General features: G+C 36.7%; 1 protein-coding gene and 1 long non-coding RNA gene across 4 annotated transcripts in view; one reads left to right on the top strand and one right to left on the bottom strand.

Moving 5' to 3' along the window:
* The window catches only part of LOC103102461 (elongin-A-like), a 61,971-nt gene that overhangs the window by 15,605 nt on the left and 22,222 nt on the right, over positions 1-24,144 (bottom strand). For 2 of the 3 annotated variants that reach the window (XM_007484098.2, XM_007484099.2), the window contains exons 2-5: positions 20,614-20,670; positions 11,218-11,330; positions 7,728-8,307; positions 5,295-5,397 (exon numbers count right to left, since the gene is read on the bottom strand). In XM_007484098.2, the coding sequence (XP_007484160.2) occupies positions 5,295-5,397; positions 7,728-8,307; positions 11,218-11,330; positions 20,614-20,670 (853 nt within the window). The remainder of the gene's footprint in view (positions 1-5,294; positions 5,398-7,727; positions 8,308-11,217; positions 11,331-20,613; positions 20,671-24,144) is intronic. The other variant, XM_007484100.2, reaches the window with a different exon arrangement.
* Positions 1-24,144, top strand: part of LOC103103243 (uncharacterized) — a 30,022-nt gene that overhangs the window by 4,152 nt on the left and 1,726 nt on the right. The window contains exon 3 of the long non-coding RNA XR_462586.3: positions 2,445-2,549. This is a non-coding gene — a long non-coding RNA (uncharacterized LOC103103243). The remainder of the gene's footprint in view (positions 1-2,444; positions 2,550-24,144) is intronic.

Here is a 24,144-nt window from a genome sequence, read left to right as displayed (position 1 = left end):
CTAACTTCCTTCTGTTTTTTAGTTTTGTTTTAATAAGGTCAAGCTTGGCATGATTTACTTCTCCATATAGTATGCTCATTCAATGGTCATGTGAATTTCACATTAAGATCATCAGATAAGTTAAAATTTACAAACTGACTAGAAACTAAATAGATCTTCTATTCCTCTTTTTAACAGTTTACTACCATCATGGCCAAAACAGCAAGTGGGCACATACAACTGAGAGCCATTTTGAAATTTTCTTTGTTCCAGGGGTTGCCATGGCATCATTATGTAGTAACTGCTAGTGAGTCTTCACTTACGCAGGCTTGTCCTTGAAAAACAGTCTCTGAATGGAACTATATTTCAAGTATTTTTTGTAACATAGAAGAACTTGTCAGAGCTTTCATTCCAGGTATATAGCTTCCAAAAACATTGGGTCAAGTCCATGCCACCATGAAGCATCACAGTAGTACTCTTTGGGTTTTATTTGTAGCAAATGCCAACATGCAAAGAATGTACAGCTAAACTGAAGAATAACTCATGGGTTCATAGAGGTGATTAGAGGGAGTTTCATTGCACCTAAGACAAACAGAAGCAATGACACAAGCCCTGTTCCCTGGCCCATGGCTACTTCCAGATTCTCCATCTACCAGAGAATGTCTATATTTTATCATTCTGTTATGTTTTTTAATTACCTTCTTTATTAGAATCAATATAAGGGCTAGGCAATTGGAGGTAAGTGACTTGCCCAGAGCTAGGAAATGTCTGAGGTCAGATTTGAACCCAGGTCCTTCTGACTTCAGGTCTGACACCCTATTCATTATGCTACCTAGCTGTCCTGCTTCTCTTCTTTTGATGTTCATTCGACCCATATTTATGATTACCTAATTAATATCTGGCTGTTATCTACCAGCTTTCTGCTGTGAATTCAGTGCTTAATTCAGTGTCTCTTTCCATCCCAAATCTATGTCCTCATATTGAGAGACTTCAGCACACCAATTGACACCCCTCTCAAATACCTTAACTTATGTAATTCTTAAATTTACTAATTTCTCATGACCTTCTATTCCACAACTATACAGAGATGGTCATGCCTTCAATCTTCTGTCACAAGTTTTCCACTTCCACATTAATGTACTTTGATCATATTAATCATAATATTGTATCATTGCAACTTTTCTTTTGCTTTATGGCACCCAACCTTGTTTTCACCAAGAGCTCCAATCTTTCCACCCCTTAGTTCATTCCCAGGTCATCACTTCTGAACAGACTACACTCTCCCTTAACCATTTTGACTCATTTATGAACCAATTCAACTATATACCATCCTTTAAATCTGAGTCCTTTGCTTCCTTTATCTATCACCAATCCTGCCTTATTGAGATCTGACCTTAATTTTCATCCTTGGTCTATTGCCTTTGCTCCTATTCTCACATAGCTGATTGGAATAAGAAAAAAAAAAAAACAGGAAACCTTTCTGATCAAGTCCACTACAAATTTAAATTTCATAATCTCAATGGGAACTTTACCATAACAAGACAGATTCCTAAAACATTCACTGTCCCTATTATCACAATGTCTTTTACAAACTCTTTCATTCATTGGAAATAATTGAGGTCATTTACTGAGAATTCCCTCTTCTTCTGTAATTCTCATCTCAACTCACCAAAACACATTCCTCTCCTACCTTCTCTTTTTGTCCTGGCTCCCAAAAAGAGGTTGACTTGCTCCTTGCTAAGGCTAATCCCTTCTACAAATGCAAGTGATCTCATTCTATACCATCTTCTCCAATAGAGTACCCCATCTGTCATCTCTGATCTCTTCCTAATCCTTAATCTCTTCTTGTCTCTTGGCTGCTTCCTTTCCACCTACAAAGGTACCCATGTCCCCCCATGCAAAAACAAAAACAAAAAAACAATTAAACTCTCATTAATCCATTCATCCCTGCTAACTGGCATCATCATATTTCCCCTTCATGACTAAACTCCTTGGGGGAGCCATATACCATTAAGCCTTCTCTTCCTCTACTCCCATTTTCTTATTAACTACTCTGCCGTCTATCTTCTGATCTCATCACTCAACTGACACTGTTTTCTTCAGTTATCAGTGTTCTCTTAATTGGCAGATCTAATGGCCTTTTATCTATCTTTATCTGCTACTTTTGACACTATCATTCTTTTCTCTCAAGGTTTTCATGGCATTACTCTCTCTTGGTTCCTCTCTTATTGCCTGACCACTATTCCTCAGATTTCTTTGATGGATCATTTTGTATGGAGGATCTTGTCAAGTTATTCCCAGAATTTCTCAACTCTATCCTCTGTGACAAATTTTGGTGCATAAATTACAACTGTTTTTATTGCAATTCCCTTGCTAATGTCTCCAGTGAGCAGTGTAAGGTTTGTGACTGTGTCAAGTCAATAAGCATAAGATAAAAATAGTTCCTGTGCTTATTTCTACTTTAGGGAACCACTGGAGCTCCTTGAACAGGAAGATGATATGATCAGGCTTAGGAAGATCACTTTAGCAGCTGAGTCCATCCTTAAATGAACTAGAGTGGAAGAGATGAGGTATGGAGACCAATTCAATGAATGGCCCAGGTGTGAGGTGGCAAAGGCCTATACCAATCGAGGGGAAGTGTCAGAGGAGAGAATGGGGCAGAAAGGAGACATTGAAAGGCAAAACTGACAGGACTTGGCAATGGATTACATATAGGGTGTGTGAGAGAGACAAAATGGAGGAGTAGAGATGGCTGTGAACTTGAGTGACTGGAAAGATAATGGTGCTGTCAACAGTAAAAAGGAAATTATGTTATGTTGAAAATGTATAAAGGACATCCATTTTGAGATGTTCTTTGAGCAGATAGAGATTCAATATTGGGACTTAGGAAAGACTGTAGGACTGGGTAAATAGTAACATTTATGTAGAGATGATAACTGAAACCAGGGGAGCTAAGATGACTAAACAAAATAGTATGTAAAAAGGGAGGAAAAAGTCTGGGATAGAGTCTTCCGGGATACCCATAAAATCCATATTTATTTGGGTAATGGACATGTAATACATTTATTTTTTTACCACCCTAAAAATTCTTTTAGCCATCATGAGTATAAATGTAGTCAGTTGTACTTACAAAACGAGCACTGATATAAACTGTAGCCTTTATTATAAGAAATAGCTCTTTTTCCTTCAATCTTAAAGTTTCATTTTTAATGGGGATAGATAGGCTGGCATGAGCTACTTACTACCCATTAATGGGCAGTAGACTTCAGTAATTTAGTTTCATTCAATGCATAATGACCCTTCTCCATCTTATCTTCCTTCTCCCACAACCCCAACAGTGAGAGTATTTGGCTTTGAGATACCTAAAGTAGAATGTAGATGAATTCTGAAATCATCAAGATAAGTCCATAAAATTCTCAGTCCCCTGGGAGAGGTCACTATGCAAAAGTTAGGGCTGAGAACAAAATTGTTAACTTATAGAAGGAGGAAAGGCTGCTGACCAGGTAACATGAATTAATCCTACTATAGGATACAGGTGAGAATACAGAAATGCTTGCCTGGTTGCAGCATTGCTCCTTAGCAATAACAATGCTTAACATAGTATCAGGCACATAGTAGGCTCTTAATAAATGCTTAATGACTCAATATCAAAAATCACATAAACAAGAAAGGGAAAATTTAGGTTTTTCTCTTCAGGTAAGTATAGCTTCATTTTCATTTTTATTTTTGTGTCCCTAGCACTAGTCAAGTGCCTGCCTCACAACAGATGTTGACTAATAAAAGTCTTTAGAACAATAATAAGGGAGAAAATGGAGTTCTGGTTCTGGTTCTGAATCTGATCATGATCTGTGAGAAGGCTCATTTGATATAGAACATTGGAAAAATCTGAAGGTTTTTACTCCGAGTTGGGCTCTTCATCTCTGTTTTGAGCTATTTAGGACTCTTCAAAATTTTTTTCTTTTTAAATACACAGAACTTTGGGGGTGCTGCAGATCTTGGTTAATTTTTACATGCTGATTAAATTTTTCACATCAGCAAACTCATGCTCCATCTAATTGTTCCTAAGTCTTCCAAAAGAAGGTTTTGGCCAGGCTGTTGGGGAAAGGTTGGGGTTCTTTTCAAAAGTTCTCAAAATGAATACTAACTTCCTTTATCTGCCATGGGCAGCTATTATGGTACTCACTATACAAGTATAAGTTTTGTAAGACTGTTCTAAATACAAAAGAGACTTAGTTTATCAGTAATCCTCTCTGTCAGGTGTTGTTGGACTGTCTTGGTCAGCAATTACTAATGCAATAACCATAATTCATTTTTATTTGGATATTTAGAAAAGAGGGAGATGGAAGAAATCACACTTTCCAAATCTGAGATTACTTTATGTAAATTTGTACACTTTCAAATCAGCTCAGTCAGACCCAAACTACCAGGGCTACTCTTCCACATATTTTCAGAAACCTACTCTCACTGGTAATGCCTCCACCTCATCAGGTGATTTCATCATGTAATCTCATTTTGAGAAAGTACCCAAGTCATCCATGCTCTCTTCAAACCCAGCTCAGTTCATGATCCTAAACTACTTCTCTACCTTCCCACAATCTCTGTTTTGCATCCCCCCATTAGAATTTAATCTCCTTGATAGCAGAGATTGTTGCTTGAACTTGTATTCTTAGAAGTTAGCATAGTACTGTGATGGCAAACTTTTTAGAGAGATGGGTGATGTGAGAAATGTCCTCAGGTGCTCCTGGAGAGGGGGGAGAGGAGCATCCCATCCCTGTGTCCCTATGGCTTTCTAGTAACAATGGTGTACGTAGCGAAGACTCCAAGTGCCTCCTCTGGCATGTATACCATAGGTTTGCTACCATGGGCATAGTGCCTGGCACAACATTTAATAAATGCTTTATCTATTACTTAGCATGAGTTTCTTGAGGACAGGGACAATATGTCTTTGTATTCCTAGTGTCTAGCATGTAATCAATGCTTAATAAATCCTATTAAATAGTAATTTCCAATTTTAAAAAAAGATAAGTAAGTATAAAGGGGTAAGCAAGACTAGATTGAAAATTAGAATAGGGAAGGATAGGATATAGCTCTCTCTAGAATTCCATGGTTGGTTAAGTGCCAGCTACTTTAGTTTTTACTGTGTCTATAGACTGTATTAGAATCATTGAACACATTAGATTAGGATTTTAAAATACAGCTAATAATTACTATGGGACAAAAGATAGTACACCAATGGTAATAAGATACTCTTACACAGTTGTTATAATAAGAGTTGACATAATTCCTCGGAGTGCTTACTATCATTGTTTCCTTACCTTTGGGTTCCATAACATAAGGGGGAGAAGGTATTAAGGAGATCTCGGGTAGAAATTTTGGCAGTGGAACCTTAATGAGTTCTTCTAGTGAAGGATTCTTTATCTAAACAAATTAAAGTATTTCTGTTACAATAATCAAATGCTGGCAATATTTAAGATATCTAACATCAACATAGTCTTTTTTGTGGGCAAGGAAAGGAATGGATATGATTTTACTGAGATTAGTTCCCGATGAAAAAACTCCTACCAATACAGATATGTAACTATTCTACAATATTGTCTTTGAGAGTTATCTGGGATCATAGGGAAATTGTGACTTGCCCAGGATCATATAGTCAGTATATGTGAGAGTCAGGACATGAATCCAAATCTTGCTGACTTCAAGACCAGATGTCTATTTACTTTGCCACACTGCTTCTCTTCTTTGCCAAACTGCTTTTTTTTTAATCCCTCAACTGAGAAAACAATTTTGTCTTCTACTGTTCTGGTTCTGATAAGAAGGAAAATTATATCTCAATTTTTTACTAAAAATTAGAATGGATTTTAATTTTTTGCTCAAAATATAGGAAAAAGGAAAAGGATACTGGACCAGGATTATTTTCCTCCTCTCGTTATATACTTCATGAATCACATATCTACATCCTAGTTTCTCCTCTATGTAGTCTTGAATGTACACATGACAGATATCAACTAATTGTACTTCAGAATTTATCATACTTCTGTCTCTTGGCAAATCTGTACAATTCTGATTTTGTCATGACCCACTGGAAAAGGGACTTGGGGAAGATAAAAATTAAGTTCCTACTCATAATCCATAGTGAAATCTGTGTTGTGGGGCAAGTGGGGAAAGGAGAGGAGACGGCTATGGGGGATTTTGTAAATTGTATTTCTTCCTTTCAAAGGTGATTATGGGGACAAGAAAAGGCAGTTAGTTGCAGAGATGAATCTTGCTAATAATTTAACTACCATAAAGTTTCTCAGATTAGGCAGCAGACTGCTCACTTCTAGCAAAATCAGATCAGTTCCATTCATTTTAGGGAAGAATGTAGGTTATGGAAGAAAGACCATATGGAACCCATGGAGAAAACTAATGCCACAGACAAACTTCTAGAGGAGGAATTAGACTCAGCTAGGCACCCCAAACACATATGAAGACCTCATTATAAGTATGGATAACACTGGTTAAGAAATCACTAATCAATCATGCCTTCCATAACAATCTCTAATATGAATTTAGTATATTCTACCTTCGTGGTTTTAACTGTTGGTACAAGTGTCAAGAAAGTCAAGCTGACACTTTGAATAAGTCCTTGCTCATTTTTCCTCATACCCACAAGTCAAACATATTTCCCTTCATATTAGCATAATTCATTTACTCATAGAATAAAAAACAAAGTGTAAAGGCCCTTGGGGACTGGGACTATCACTTTTTAATTTTTTTCTCTATCCTCAGCAGTAAGTTTGACTTGTAATAAATACTTAATAAATATTTAATTTTTTAAAATGTAGCAAATATTGCCCAGGACTTAATCTTCACTTTATTTTTTTAAGTTAAGGAAAAGGAAAAATGAGTTTCAATTTGAGGATTTTATAGGAATTAAGAATATCTATTCTTTTCCCCTTTTGATCAGTGATGATTCAAGATAATTATTTTCATTTCCATTTGTAATGTTTGGAGACTGAGACACATTAAAATGATGTGCTTCTGTAGTAACTTGGATATAGTATTTCATGCCCTTTTTTTTGAATTTTTATTTTTATAATCAAAATGAATTTTTTTACATAGACAACAGAAACACACCAATGTTTTGTGTGAAAAATATTTTTAAATAAATTTTTGTCTTTTTTTTACATTCTGATATACATATGTAACAAGATTTATGGCACTGTAACCAGAGTCAAATTGAAGGAACAAAGGAAAGGGGCCTTACCTTCATCAACTTCCCTGAAATAATTGTCCCTGATAATATGGTACCCAATTCCATCTCTGCAGGTCATACTGACATTTTGTGGTTAAGGTATAATAGAACTGACCTAAATAATGTTATTTCCTAATTCTGTGCCCTTTCTCTTAGTTCCCTATGGTATGGTATGATAAGATACATTATTTGCATTTAGACAGATGCCTCATAGGGCTGTCCTCCACATTCCTTGTTATCACTTTATAAACAATTTCCTGTTAAAGCCAATGCCTGAGTTATCATTAGCATCAACTATCTGCTTTTTGGAGAACAAGTCAGAATTAGGTCAGACTCAATTTTTTAAAAAATTAAACCAGATTAGACCTCCCCTTTGGGGATCAGAAAAGTGCATGTTTGGAACAACCCTTTCCAACCTCCAGTAGGTCAAATTGCAAATATATCAATATCATAGTAAAATCCACTTATTAAGAAGGGTTAATACAACACTCATTATTGATTGACAACAGCTTACCTTTTTAAGTGATCTACCAGGCTGATCATGTGGTTTAAAGAGGGGTGTGTCTAAAGTTTTGGAAACAGTGGAGGACTCATTCTTAGGGAGTAAGCTAAGCTTCTTATAACCCCACACTTGGCTATGCTGTTCCTTTTTAGGACAGGAATTTTTCTTCTTATTAGAGATTTGATCATAATTAAGATAGTATTCAAAAGGCAGTTTGGGGGTCCCATCTTTCTCAGGTTTGGCATTCTTGGGTTTTCCCATGCTAGGGCTCTGAAAGGGTCTCTTTATGGGCTCAGGTCCTTGTGGAACCAACGATTTGTATTTTTCTTCCATCTTTGACTCTTGTTCACCAGAGATCTTCTCTGAATGGTTAATTTTTTGTTCTTGAACTGTGAGCCGACTGAAAGATTTCTTCGCCTCCCTTTTCTGTGTTGTTTCTTCAATAAACTCCCTTTCTTCAAAATCTGAAAATCTTTCATGTGGTGTTGTTCTCTTGGATTCCTTGAACTTTTCTGACAGCTCATCCTCTTTGATAGAGGACTTCTCACTTTCCTTGCCTTTCATCAAGACACGTTTTTTCTTTTTGCATCTCCTGCAAAACAAGATCAAAGTTTTCCTCAAGTAAATCAGAAAGGTTTGAAGAAATAGTTCAGATCAATGACTTTCAATTTCTTTTTGTGGGGCAGCTAGGTAACTCAGTAAATAAAAAACCAGAACCGGAGACAAGAGGTTCCATGTTCAAATTTGACCTTAGACACTTCCTAGCTGTGTGACCATGGGCAAGTCACTTCACTCCATTTTCCTAGCTCTTACCTGATATTTAGAATCTGATATTGATTCTAAGACAGAAGGAAAGAGTTTAAAACTGTTTTTTTTTTCTTTTTTGCTCATAGCCCAATATGCCTTAAGGAATCATGGCATACTCAATGTTTTAGGTAACAATAAAAAAAGGTTCCAAGGCAAGCATCAGACCTCTAAGACTTTTCTGCTTCTCTTTTTCTTCCCCTACCCACTCACCTTTATCCATTACTTCCCCAGGATTTGCTCAGGAGGAGGTAGCTTTGTGCCCACCTAAACAGAGGTGTTATTAAAATAGACAGCCAAAGGTATCTGGGAGTAGAGGCTAGAGAATGTTCAAGTTCAATAAGATAGTTGAATTAATTTGAACTGTGGCACACCCTTCTAGAATCACTGGCTTAGATAGACTCAAACTCTCTTAAATAAACTTTCTCAAACAAGTTCCTCGGGACTATCAGCCAGCTTCAGATGAACCAGTTCTATCAAGTTTTCTTTCATTGAGGCAGCATGGAATAGTGGATAGAGAGCTGAACTCAAAGGCAAGGATTTCCAAGATCAAATCCCACCTCTGCCTTGTAAGTAAGTAATCTAATCTCTCCTTGTTATAAGCAGCTTTACCACTAAACACCACAGAAAAGGCGTCATTATGATTCAGTTGGGAGAGGGTCCGAATCTGGAAGCTCCCTATACCTATACCTATACATCACAGGACCAGTCCCACCTTAAAAATATTCATCTGTGGAATGAAGAGAACAGAACCAAGAGAGTGATTTACAATCACAACAATATTATAAATACAAGCAACTTTGAAAAATTTAATAACTCTGCTTGCGGCAATAACCAATGATTACAGAGGACTCATAAGGAAACATACTATCCACTCCCTATGGAGAGGGGATGGACTTAGAATGTCGATTATCCACCATTTGGGGGCATGACCAATATGGAAATTTCTTTTGTTTGACTATACATATTTTCCCATTGTGTTTTTTTTTTCCAGTGGGAGAGAGAGAAAATGTAGATTTTTGTTCATTGAAAAAATTTAAATGAAAAAACCCAACATTTTTTATAAGTAAATATTATAGGTATGGAAACAAAATGAAGTTGTACTTAGATGTTCTGAGTGTTTTTGTTCTACTTATGCAGATCACAAAATATAAGTTGCTGATAGTTTCCTTCTTTTTCTTTTACTCCTAAGATAGCAGGAAATAACTGTATAAAGTTAAACACTGCTTGTGAGATTGATTCTATTTTCAATATTATATATTCAATATATGTTATACACACATATATAGACAGAGAGACAGCATGAAGGGAGAAGAGTGTAGTTTTTCCAATGTGTTGGGTTAAGCCAAAGATAAATTTGCAATGATCACAGCCCCAGACTAGCTATAGAAACACAGCTGTCTAGAAAATTGAGAGAACCAAAGAATAAATGCAACCAGCTCTTGTCTATTAATAACTAGTTTGGCATTTCCCTTGAGTGCCCTCTAGCATCAGATGGAATCACCAGGGCAAAGGTACAACTTCTAGCCCCTAGTTTTCATCAAGTACTAGGCTAGCAATGGCCTTAAGCATTAGACTCATAATTACCATTTATACCCAGTGTAACCACAAAGGTAAGGTAGAGGAACCAACGAACAATAACAAGGGGATGTGTGTTTATGCATGTGTGTATATATCACTGAGCAGCCTTTTTCTGAGTAGTATAACTTGTATTGATAATCCTATATTACTCTTTTTAAAAAAAAAAAAACTCTTACTTTCTGCCTTGGGAACAACTCTTAAGACAGAAGGAACAAAGGCTAGTCTACTGGGGTTAAGTGACTTTTCCAGTAAGTTTCTGAGGCCACATTTGAACCCAGGTCCTCTTGACCCCAAATCTGACACTCTTTATCCACCGTGCCACCTAGTTGCCCCAATCCTATGCTATTCTTAAATCTAAAAAGACTAACATTTTTGTCTATCTCCAATTTTCAATATAATAGATATTCAGTGCTTATTGAAGGATATGACAATCATATCCTACTGAGAATGTTTTGTGGATGTTTTATGACCTGTGTCAATTTAACTATGTACTAGAGTAAAAATTCATTCTAAGTGATCTCTGGGATACGGTTCGAATCTTAGCAGAAAATCAAGGTTGGAATAAAAGCCACAAGACCATGTACCTTTCAGGCTGATGCAGACCTAGTGCGCTCAGTGTGTTAACATTTCCCCTGTGCTCCTCTCCCTCCAATAGTTAACCTGCAAGTATAACTTGGAGGCAGCTAGATGGTGCCTAGGGACTGAAATCAGGAAAACTTGAGTTCAGATCCATAGTTGTGCCATGCACCATCCTGGGCAAGTCACTAAATCACTGTCTACCTCAATTTCCTAAGCTGGAAAATGAAGGTTATTATAGCGCTACCTCACAGGGCTGTTGTGAGGATTAAACAAGGTAATATTTGTAAAGTATTTAGTTCAGTCTTTGGCTCATAGGAGGTGCTTAATAAATGCTTCTTCCTTTCCCCTTGTTATAGGAAAAGTTAAGATGTGAAAGTTTGCCACATCTTAACTTTTTCTATAACACCCCACTTCCTTCCCCTACAAATAAACAATTGATCTTTGGGATCATGAAGGAGGTTTATTAGTCTAGTTGCTCAAAACATAAATTTGGTGAAATGTTAATTCAACAAATGACTAAAATGGAGTCAATAAATACCTTCCATTTTCTGGTGAAATAAGCTTTTTCCATTGGTTGACCAAAGTCTTAGCCAGATCTCCAGCAGTTGTATGCTTTCTAAAGCCATTCACAGTTTTTCCTATTCCAGTTTCCTTGTGAAAACAGTAGAAAGAAAAAATCATCATCTGGATTCCATAAAAGGATGAGAATAAAGTTATTGATAAAATGTTTTGCATAGCATTCTTACTTTCATTATTTTAGTCTAGTGGTGATGGCAAGGGACATGAATAGGTAATTTTCAGCCAAAGAAATAAAAACTATTAATAAGCACATGAAAATATGCTCTACATCTCTTATAATCAGAGAGATGCAAATCAAAACAACTCTGAGGTATCACCTCACACCCACCAGATTGGCTAACATGACAGCTATGGAAAGTAATGAATGCTGGAGGGGATGTGGCAAAGTGGGGACACTAATTCATTGCTGGTGGAGTTGTCAATTGATCCAGCCATTCTGGAGGGCAATTTGGAACTATGCCCAAAGGGTGATAAAAGACTGTCTGCCCTTTGATCCAGCCATAGCACTGCTGGGTTTGTACCTCAAAGAGATAATAAGGAAAAAGACTTGTACAAGAATATTCATAGCTGCACTCTTTGTGGTGGCCAAAAATTGGAAAACGAGGGGATGCCCATCAATTGGGGAATGGCTGAACAAATTGTGGTATATGTTGGTGATGGAATACTATTGTGCTCAAAGGAATAATAAAGTAGAGGAATTCCATGGAGACTGGAACAACCTCCAGGAAGTGATGCAGAGCAAAAGGAGCAGAACCAGGAAAACATTGTACACAGAGACTGATACATTGTGGTACAATCGAAGGTGATGGACTTCTCCATTATTGGCAATGCAGTGTCCCTGAACAATCTGCAGGGATCTAAAAAATACTATCCAAAAGCAGAGGATAAACTGTGGGAGTAAAAACACCGATGAAAAGCAACTGCTTGACTACAGGGGCTGAGGGGATATGACAGAGGAGAGACTCTAAATGAACACTCTAATGCAAATACCAACAACAGGGAAATGGGTTCGAGTCAAGAATACATGTGATAACCAGTGGAATCGTGCATCGGCTATGGGAGAGGGAAAGGTGGTGGGAGGAGGGGCGGGGAGGAAAAGAAAATGATCTTTGTTTCCAGTGAATAATGTTTGGAAATGACCAAATAATGTTTAAAATTAAAAAAAAAAAAGATTAGAGAAACTGAAGCCCAGGGAGGATAAGTGATTTACCTAAAGTCACATAGCTTGTTGGCACTAGTAGTAGAATTAGAACCCAAGACCTTTGAGCAAAGATGATACTTTCCATTTTATCATACTGCATCCCTTCTAATAAGACAAAAAAGGCATCTTTCATGTTTAAAAATGAGTTTATCATAAAATGATCTTATCAAAATGAAATATCGCTAAATGTACCACCCATGATCCAGCAACCCATTTAAGATGGGGAGTCACATTAAATAGTCATCTCTTATAAAACAGCCTGAGGTCACAAGTTATTTTGCTTTGAGACTTTTGTAACTATTAAAGCTTTATCCTTTAAACCAGTAGTGCCAAACTCAAATTGAAATAATAGAGGGCCTCATGTTGACTTTGACAACCACAAATTAATATTATCTATGCTATATAGAATATTTAATTTATTTTGTTAAACATTTCTCATTTACATTTTAATTTGGGTCTGTACCTGGCAGTTGAGTTTTACTCCCATCTCCTCTTTAGACTATATTAACAGCCTGAGAGGCATTCTCTCTAAGTAACTCTTACCAAGCACACAAAAGATACATGCAACCATTTGATTAAGTGTTTGTTTTTTTAAGAGTGGCCAGCAAGGGGGTACAAAGGAGAGCACACCAAGCCTGAAGTCAGGAAGTCCTGAATTCAAATATGGTCTCAGACGCTCACTATGTATGTGACTCTACGTAAATCACTTTACCTTTTTGTCCCCATTTCCTCATCTCTAAAATGACTTAGAGAAGGAAATGTCAAACCACTCCAGTATCTTTGCCAAGAAAACCCCAAATGGGACACAATGAAAATGGAAATATATATTGTATGATAATATATGTGCAACCAATATCATATTAACTGTTTTCTTAGGGAGGAGGGCAAGAACATGGGGAAGGAGAAAATATGAATTGCAAAATGTCAGAAAATAAATATTTAAAACTGTATCAATATATAGTCTGGGGGGAAATTAATATTAAAACTAGGGAAAGAAAGAAAATCCCAAATAGAGTCACAAAAAGTCAGACACAACTGAAATGACTTAATAATAATGACATTTTTTAGATTATTTCTTTCCTTTAGTTAATTTGACCATAAACAGTTGCAAGAGCTTCATTATACATACACACACACACGACAAAGATTATTCACATGTAAGAAGGCTAGAATTTCCTTTAGTGTATGTATAGCATTTTTGCTTTCAAATGAGAACATTCAATACAACTAAGCATTTGTTAAGGCAAGGCATTGGATTAGATGTTGGGCCAACAAAGTTGTAAAAATAAAATTGTCCCTGCCTTCAAGAAGCTTGGAGAAAATATAACCTGTACATAGGTATATTTATATATAACAAAGTAAATAGAAAGTCATTAGGGTAATGAAAGGGGTAGGAAATCAGAGTCTGCTATAGGAAATGTCACTTGAAATTAGCCTTGAAGGGAGTTGGGGAGTTCCAACAGAGCACTGGGGGTAGGAGGCACAGTGGATAGAATTCTTGGTCTAGTCAACAAGATTCATCTTCCTGAGTCCAAATCTGGCCTCAGACACTGTATATATCTGTGTGACCCTGGACAAATCACTTAATCCTGTTGACCTCAGTTTTCTTATTTATAAAATGATCTGGAGATGGAAATGAAAAAGCACTTCCCTAAATGACATGACTAAAAATGACTGAACAAAATGACTTAAAAGAATGAAGGTCTTCTTGTGAAAACTGGGGTCTAGATTATATAGAAGGGAAAGGTGTAGAAAGGGAGGCAAATTCCAAACTGACATTTGTCTAGAGTTTCAGTATGTTGAGGAAACTGAGTATATTGTAGGCAAAATTCAGACCCATTTCTCTTCCAACTCTGAAGTTGGGCAACCATATTCCACTTTCCTCAATGCTGTCTAACCCATTTAACTCTTCAGCACATGATTTATTGAAATTCTAACATGTAATTAATTCCATAATGAAAGATATTAGGTTCTGAAGACCAGATTTTTTATATGCCAATAGACTGAGCTTGGCACCTTCAGTAGAACATAAATGCTCAGCAAAGTTTGTAAAATGAACTAAATGGAAATTAGAAAGCATTCCTTTTTATCCTTTGATGGAATCATTCCTCTGTCTCTTTCCCTTAACATACCAACTTTCATCGAGGACAAGTCACAATCTTCCTGGGTCTCATGTTCCTCAACCAGAAAATGAGGAAAAGATTGTACTAAATTACCTCAAAAGTTCTTTCCATCTCTAAATCTAAGAACTATGACAGAATCAAACATGGGATGATGAGAGATGGGATAGAAATTATTGGTGAGCTTACTGTGAATTTATAGCATGCCAGAGAAAAACATATTGCAAAACACACAATTTTGGTTAAAAGACAAAACTGGTTAAGTGTATGACTTGCAGTTTTTCTTTAGGTACCTTGGTAGCCATGTTTGTTGGAGCAGGTAATAGCTCAGACTCTGGGAGAAACTAAGTCACTGAATGAATACCAGCTTTATGGTACTTTTCTAAAACTGAGCTATCTTATGAAGAGGAACTAAAAACAAGTACTCTCATAACTTGGTCTATATTACAATTCTTTGAATCCATGCCTAAATTCTGTTTCCCAAAATAGCAACAACTTAGGGTTGAAGCCCATGTCTTTTTTCACTTGCATTTTTCATAGAATTCGGCATATAGGTATCATGGGGGAAAGACTCATACATACTTGTTGAGTTTAGTCAGTTTCTGTGCATCTTTTAAGGCTAAGATTTGTTCTAATTTTGAAAACATAAAGAAAGGAAACAACCATCTAGAACAGCAGTTTTCAAAATGTGGTCTGATCACTCCTGGGAGTCCCTGAGAACCTTTCAGGGGGATAAACCTATAAGGTCAAAATTATTTTCATCATAATAATAAGATGGAATTTACCTATTAAAATAGTGATTCCTTTGCTAAATACATATGTATCAGGTCAGGTTTTCATCATATACCTCAACCAAAACAATAGGTCACAACATATTAAATATAGAAGCAGACATGAGATTCCAGCTGTATCCGATTAAGTCAGACATTTAAGAGTCTTACAAAAATATAGAAAATAATGCTTTCTTGCTAAATATGCTTTGTCTAGGAACATATAGTTATTTTTTATAAAAAACTGTTAAATTATCCTTACATGTAATTGGTTTTTTTATTTATAAATGAAATGTTTTAAAACTTAGTTTTACTTTTTAACATGGAAGTTTTCATGTATAGAACCAATGTAACAAAAGCCTTTCAGATCCTTGATAATGTACAAGAGTGGAAAAGAGTCCTGAGGCCAAAAGTTTCAGAACTGCTGAGCTGGCTTAGGCAAAACAGAATCTGTTTGACTAGCAAGAAAGGCACAAAATATATTTCCTCTCAGATCATTCCCCCTCCCCGATACCACCATCTGTTCAGTGATGTCATAACTGGTGCAGGGACACTCCTGGCTGGCCTTTCCCAACAGCATATTGTCATGGGCTAAAACAAGCTCTGATCCAGAGAACAGATTGAAAAGGAGTCTATGGATCTCTGCCCTTTCCCCCTGCACAAGTATTTACTCTTCAGAAAATGGTATGAAAGCTGTCAACTAAATGGAAGCCATAAAAGAGAAACACTTACTGGTTTCTATCCCTTGTTATGCAGTATTGTATAAATAAGCATGTACCATCTGCTTGTGCCACCATCTCCACATTCTAGGGGCTGTCCTCTACTTTCTGTGATATACTTTAACATCTTCTGATCATAGCTTTCTTCTCCACCCATCTCTAAGTACATCTGGATTGAAGAACATCCATGTTGATGACATCCTAACCACAGTTCCCACCTCTCCTATAAAAAAACCTTAGTATGAGGGCAGCTAGGTGGCTCAATGGATTGAGTGCCAAGTCTAGATACAAGAGGTTCTGTGATAGGTATGTACCATGAAAAATTCTTGAGAGCTAAGATGGCTCATTCAACTCAAAACACACACACACACAGACACACACACACACCTACCTCTAAATGTACCTAATACTTTCCTACATGTGGAGAAACATTTATGTAGCAAATTCAAGTCTAAAGGAAGAAATGATCAAAAAAGGGGGATTGGACCTCTTCTAGTTGGAAATCTTATGGTGTAGACAAGAAATTATAGAGGGGCATCAAAGAAATGTTTTTGAAATAATAAGGTGATATGGGTAGGATGTTTGAGCCTAGAGCTGTGGTCTTCCAAGGACATACCTTGAGTATGTTAATATTGTATCTTGCTCTGGTCCCCCCCACATTTCACCCTTTCTCATCAGTATAGTATAGTCTAGTAAGTAGCCAGTATAAAGGGATTAATAGCCAGAAATAAGATTGCAAAGAGAAACATGGAAATCAAGAACAAATGGTCCCAAAGATTAAAGGAGCCTATTTTGCAAATTGTATCATATATTAACCAAAATTCACATCCTGGTAATATATGCTGAATCAGGAATAGTTATCTAGGTGCTGCTGTAAGGGTTCTAAGACCCATGACAAGCAAATTCAAAATAAATTTCAGACCTCCACAATTCCAGATGAGTAGGATATCAAAAGGTACTGATAACTTTGAGATGGTTTGCTTATGTTAATGAACTAATCGCAAGATGGCACAGATAAAAGTCTACTCCTTTATAAAAATGAGATCTCAAACTCTTGTCCCTGAGCATTCCTCCATTTTGATCTGAGTCCATACTGCTAAGTGCTTCCAATTCTAATCTATTGTTATTAGAATATTCTCTGCCTCTTTCCCTTTCCATTCTCTTCCCTATGCTATCTTCCACCTTTGTGATCTCATCTTTTAACACCATATTACCTATTGGTTATTAAAGTATGATTGAAGCCCCATTACCACTGTTACCATGGTTCTTCCTGGAGAGCATCCAAAGAACCAGGCATACCCCCCTTCATTTCATAATTTCACAAATTATCTTTCAATTTCCTGAGGTGTATGGCACTTATCCTTGCAATTATACATGTCTTCCAACTGATCTTTTGCGAGTTATGATTCTTCACAGGAAAGAATACTATCATGGGCAAAAGAGATGTGAGTACCACTAGTCTACAGGAAGCTTGCTTTGGTTCTCTCAAAATTACTGTCTTGGGTCTCCTATAGTTTTGAATTCTTTTCTCTTCTGCTGAAGTTTCTGCCATGTAAACGTAGATGTTTTCCCCAAGGCTATGTTGTAATAATTAAAAATGGATTTGACAAATAAAAGAAATTTTCTAAAAATTATCAGTCACTGTTTGTAAAAAATAATTAACTTCTTGAGTCAAAATGACTGTTAGCAGCTTTTATTTATAGCAAGATAGAGATACTAAAGTGGGAAATATAAGAAAAGGGTAGAAAAAAAATCACCTAGCTACAAATACCCTAAAAGTCCTAATTTTAGTGCCTCCAGACCATGAATAAGAATCTGAAAAGAATCTTACCAGAATCCAAGGTCCTGATCAGCAAGCCAAAATCCCAAGTCAAGAGATGCTGAAAAACCACCAAGAACCTTTAGTGCACATGAGGTCAAGACCACCAGAGCTCATGCTAAAGAGAGTGTCCCACCAAAGGGGAGAGGGAGAGGGAGAGATCGTTGCCCAGAGAGCCAAGGAAGAAAAGAATTCTTCTCACCTTTTACATGTCACTTCCTATCTCTCTCCCACTTCACAGGAACCAATCACAGCCTCCCAATTTGCCTAGCAGTGTTGGGGGTGGGGTGGTGGTGGTGGTGGTGGTCGTCGTCATGGGGTGCTTGTGGCCTTTGGAGGTGTGAACTTTTTTTTTCTAGTAAGTGACTTGTGAACTCTCTTACTTAGTGATTTACTAAGTGTTAAATGGGGTACTTTTAGTTCTTGATTGATTAACTCAAAATAGATAAAGAGAATTTTAAAAAATCCTTTCACAATGCCTTATACCCTTTTCTCTTCTCCATCCTTCCAAGTAATTTCACCTACTTTCAAGATTCAAAGATCACTTTAGTCATGAAGTCCCATAATTCCCCTTCCAGGTCTGACTTATGACTTCAGTTTCTCCTTTTTCCTTCCCAGACATTGGCTTCTAAGACAATGACACTGAAAAATTCTTCCCTAAAAATTCTTCCTTCTAACTTTTCCCCTTCTGATAATAGCATTACTCATTTGCCAGGATCAAAAATTTCATACATCTTTAACTTGTTTATCTGCTTTTTCCTCAATATCCAGTCACAAAATATTAATTCTTTCTTTGCCATGTTTAAACACCTATCCCTTCATAGAATGATAGCTTTAGTGTTGGAAGGGACTTCAAGGCTATCGAATTTAACCTAATTTTACTGATGAGGAAACTGAGGTACAAGAAGATTAAGTGACTTGCCCAAGGTCACAGATAGTGAGCAAATGAGGTTGGATTAGAACCAAAGTCCTCTGACTCTAGAACCAATTATTATTAAGCACTATGTACCAGTCACTGATAATACAAAGAATAGACACATTTCTAATCTCAAGGAGCCCATGTTCAGAGAATCACAGAATCTGAGAGTTGGAATAATAATAGGTAACATTTATATAGTACCACTTTACATACATATTATCTCATTTGATCATCACAACCTTGCTCTGGGGTAGTTGCTATTATTATCTCCATCTTATAGTTCAGGAAACTGAGACCAAGAGAGTTTAAGTGACTTGCCTAGGGTTATATAGCCAGTTAGTGTTTGGAGTAGGCTTTTAATTCAGGTCTTCCCAACTCTAAAGCCTAACACTCCATTTGAAGGATCTCAGTGATTGGTTTAACCCAAATACATAAATGAGTCCTCACTATTACATACCCAACAAAGGAGCATCCAGTCTGCCTGAAGACCTCCAAAGAGGGAATCCACCAGGAATCAGAAGAAAGCCTCTTGGAAGGACAGAAGCAGGGGTCCAGAAGAAGTAAAATAATTTGCCATGGGGTCATACAGCAAATAAGTATCAGAGGCTGGACATGAACTCAAGAATTCTAATCCCAGATCTCAGGCTCCTTTTATTAAACAAAGGTCTAAAAAAGGACCTAGTGAGAACATGGTAGCCCTCTATCTTTGACACCCCCCCCCCCGCAAAAAAAAAGCCTTCAGTATTATGATCTCTTCTGTATTGGCAGTGCAGTTGATAGAACTTCAATTCTATAGTTAGGAAGACCTGGGTTCAAATTTGACCTCACTTACTAGCTATGTGACCCTGGACAAATTATCCAACCTCTGATTTCCTCAATATCCTCACATATAAAATGTAGACAATAGTAGCACCTATCTCATAGACTTATTGTAAGGATAAAATAAGAAAATATTTGTAAAGTGCTTAGCACAGTACCTGGCACATCCTGGGTGCTGAATACATGCTTATCCCTGTCCCCCCTCTTATTACCTCCACCTCACCATATAATTGAAAACAGTCAATTCCCACATATTTCATCATATACATAGGCAAGGAATAGAAACATCAGTTATATAACTATTATATATGTGTGTGTGTGTGTCTGTACATAACTAGATATAACATCTAATTTTAAAAATTAGAATTTTAATTATGTTGACACAGAGACACCTCAATAATTAAGCGAGTACAAATCGGGGCTGCCTTCCTATATTCTGCCACCACTTGGGAAACAACCATATCAAGGGTCTTTTGATTCAGGACTTGATTATTTTGCTTCTGCAGACCAAATGAGGCTTCTGTTATTGCCAGATGATTTTTAACCTATTACTTATTTCCTCACAGAAATAAAGATTTAGCTGATAACTATTTTGCATGGTTGTGATTTTAGTCTATAGAATATAATTTTAATTCAGGCTTATGGGGGGGAGGTAAATAAAAAAGAAGAGGCAAGAAAAGAGGTAAAATATTCCAAGAAACACCCATCCATAGATTATTTGGGGCTTTCTTGGTCTATTATCCTACTATCAATCGGTAGATACCTCAAACTTTATTTTCTATGCTTTATCTTTGAATTCCTGGATAAACCAGTCACTTTCTGAAGGTGTCAGGGAAAAAAAGGTTATTTTCTTTCTTGAGTTGCCCATGAGTAGAGTCCTGAAACTAGGTGCAAGAGCATGAAATAACTAGGGTATATTATCTTGATTCAAATCTTTCTACTAGGGAAAGGAGAGGAAAAGAAAAAAAAGATTAATTATTCTACTTGCCACTAAGAGGTCAAAGGACATGTTCAAATTCTGTAATATCTTCAATGATTTCATAACCTAGGAGAAGGAAAAAAAAACAAGGTGAATTTTCTACATCTTGTGGACATCTTTTATAACCTAATGAGCTCTCTTTTAAGCAAAATCTAGAGTTTATGCCTGGTCACTGGAGGAAGAAGAATTCTAGTCATTGAAATCTTCAATTAACCATTGAATTTTATTTCTTGAAACCCTTACTTTCTGTTTTAATATCAATTCTTCTAAGACAGAACAGGAGCAAGGGCTAGGCAATCTTGGTTAGGTGACTTGCCCATGGTGATACTGTTAGGAAGTGTCTGAGTCTGATTTGAACTCATGTCCTTTTGACTCCAGTCCTGACTCTCTTTCCACTGTGCTATGTAGATGCCTCTGAGCCTAGAATACTTTAGTAGCAACAGAGAAGAAAGTCTATTTCAGAGGTTTGGTTTGTTACCAAAGAGCTTAAGAAGAGACATCCAAGTATAGAGTAATTTCTGAGTACAGTAAGTGACTTTTTGCACATATACCCAACAAGGATAGGAAGAGCACTAAATAGTACCCCTTTAAGCTAAATTTTGGTATAAGTGATTTGTCTTTAGTGCCTTCCCCATCCCATTCTTTTCTTACTGAATTAAGTAGCCAATTCCTTGCTACTCTATGTATTCATCAGTTAGCCTAACATGACCCCTCCCCAAGGATGTTTACATATTACAGAAGAATCTCAAAAATGGCAGTCTTGGGATACAGCAATAGGCTATCTTTTCCCTCAAAGAGCTCATATAGTTTTGTGTCTTAAAACTCTTACCTTCCATTTTAGAATCAATACTATGTATTGGTTCTAAGGCAGAAGAGCAATAAGGACTAGGCAATGGGAGTTATAAGTGACTTGCCCATGGTCACATAGCCAGGAAGTATCTGAGGCCAGATTTGAACCTAGGAGCTCCAATCTCTAGGCCTGGCTCTTAATCCACTGAGTCATCAAGCTGCCCCCTCATATAGTTTTAATAGTTGCCATGGTCAAAGAAAACTACAAGATGACCCTAAATTTCATAAGGCTCCTCTACTTTGACATTGCTGTCTCCCACACCTAGAATATAGTCCTTCCTAATCTTCATTTCTTAGAATTCATAGGATTCCCCCATGTCCTTCAAGAATCAGTTTAAGCATTGCCTTATATATTAAGGATTTGGGGTGATCTGGTGTCAAGGAGCTCTTTGGCAGTGTAGTGAAGCCTACAGACCAATTCTCAAAAATGTTTCTTTTTAGATTTCAAAATTGAAGGGAATATTAAAGTTTAATTTTTAAAGAAAATGAACCATGAGGGTCTTTCTCAAGCTAAAATGCCAAGCATTTAGATCTACTCTGATGGGCTGACCATATTGTTCCAATGCTAAACAGCATGTTTATCTAAAAGACTATTTTATGGAGAGCTCACACAAGGCAAGTGCATACCAGGAGGTCAGAAGAAGCAACATAAGGACACCTTCAAGGTCTCTCAGTATCAAATTTGAGGCATGGGAGACAGTGGCACAGGACCAACCTGCATAGCATGCTCACATCAAAGAAGATGCTACGGCAAGCCAAGATGGTGGAGTAGCACAGAGAAGCTCAAAGTCATCATAAAAAATACGCTCCAACCAATCTTAAAATAAGGCCACAAAATGAATACAGGAGTAAAAGAACCAACAAGGAGGCAAAGTGAAACAACTTTTAAGAAGAGAAAAACATTAAAGGTAGACAGAGAGCATCTGGGGCAATGGGGTAAGAGGGGAGCACAGAGAGCAGGAGGCTATGGCAAGCAGTGAAGAGCAAGCCAAGAACAAGTCAACCTGCTGAGATAGAGGGAAAGTACTTACTTGTAAAAAAGGTATTTTTCAATTCCTAGATATTTGTTATGATGTTTATAATTGTGTGATAAGACTACTAGCTGGTTTATTTTCTTTTTTATTGTCATACAAGACACACTTCCATATTGGTCATTTTTGTAAGAACCGATACATAATTAAACCGAAAAATAAAACCAAAAATACATAGATGTGAAAAATGACTCCAATGGTTCTTTCTCTGGAGGTGGATAGAGGTCCCCATCATTAATCTTTCAGGATTGTCTCAGATCATTGCATTGCTGAGAGTAGCCAAATTTTCACAGATAATCATCATCCATTATTGCTGTTATTGTGTGCAATGTTCTCCCAGTTCTACTTATTTCACTTTGCATCAGTTTCAGCAGATATTTTTAGCAGCTTTACTTGAAGTGGCAAAGAATTGGAAACTGGGGTGGGGAGGGACAGTGCCCATAAATTCACAGTTGTTCATTGTAAAGTATTTCTGTCACCCAGTTTCTGATTATTTTATTTTATTTCAGTTCGTGTCTTTCTAGGTTTTTCTGAGCTCCTCTTGCTTGTCATTTCTTACAGCACAATAATATTCCATTTCAATCATTTATTATAACTTATTCAGTCATTCCCCAATTAATGGGTATCCCCTCACTTTCCAAATCTTTGTTCTCCTAAAAAGAGCCATGTTTAATACTTTTATACATATAGGTCTTCCTACCCCCTTTCTTAAATCTCTTTGGGATACGAGCCGCGTAATGGTATTTTGGGGTCAAAGGGTATGAAACCAATCTGATATGTATGGGGTAGTACCTCAGAGTTGTTTTAATTTTCTAAATAATTGTGATTAGAGCAATTTTGCAAATCTATTGAGAGATTTAATTACTTTGAGATCTGTTTGTTCCTATCCTTTGAACATTTATCAATTGGGGAATGACTTGTATTCTTATATATTAAACTTGTTTCTCTATGTATTTGAGAAATAAGGCTTTTATTAGAGATACCTGTAAAAAGATTGCACCATTATGATTACTGTATATATTATTTCCATCCTATTTACACCAGTTTAGTTTCTGACCACTTCCCCCAATTTGTCCTCTTTTCTATGAGCTCCAGCCCCCTTTTAAATTCTATATTCTAACCTGACTTTCTTGCTTATTAAGGACAGGATCTCTGTCAGAGGCCTTACTCTAAAAGAGTTAGAAATGTTTTCTAGCTCTCTACTAATTTAAATGACGAATTTAACACAAATATATCGATATAAAAGAACAAGAAAGGATGATGTTACTCAGGTACATAAGAGTGTTCTCACCCAGTGTAGTACATCATATCTCTGTATGCTATTTTATTCCCACCTACTCTTGGGCTGGCAGGTCTAAATTCCAAGAAATGAACCACCACTGTGCATTTATATTCATATTCTCTCTGGGTCCTAAGGATAACCATGTTATTCAGGAATATACTTTTTAATAGTTTAGTTCTGATGCATTTCTATTTATAAAAAAACAGACATTCACAATAGTGACATTTTTAGATCTTAAAAATAACTATTTACTCAGTAATAGGCAAAATAAAATCATAGTTGTTCACATACGAAAGTAGATGAATAACAAAATACAACCACAAATAAAGGTGGGTTATACTTTCCAATCAATGCATTCAGTATCCGAGGCAGAAAGAG

Source organism: Monodelphis domestica, chromosome 2 (genome assembly GCF_027887165.1).
Source record: "Monodelphis domestica isolate mMonDom1 chromosome 2, mMonDom1.pri, whole genome shotgun sequence".
Lineage (NCBI taxonomy): Eukaryota > Metazoa > Chordata > Mammalia > Didelphimorphia > Didelphidae > Monodelphis > Monodelphis domestica.
Note: the sequence above shows the minus strand (reverse complement) of the source record. Positions and strands in the feature narration are given on the sequence as shown.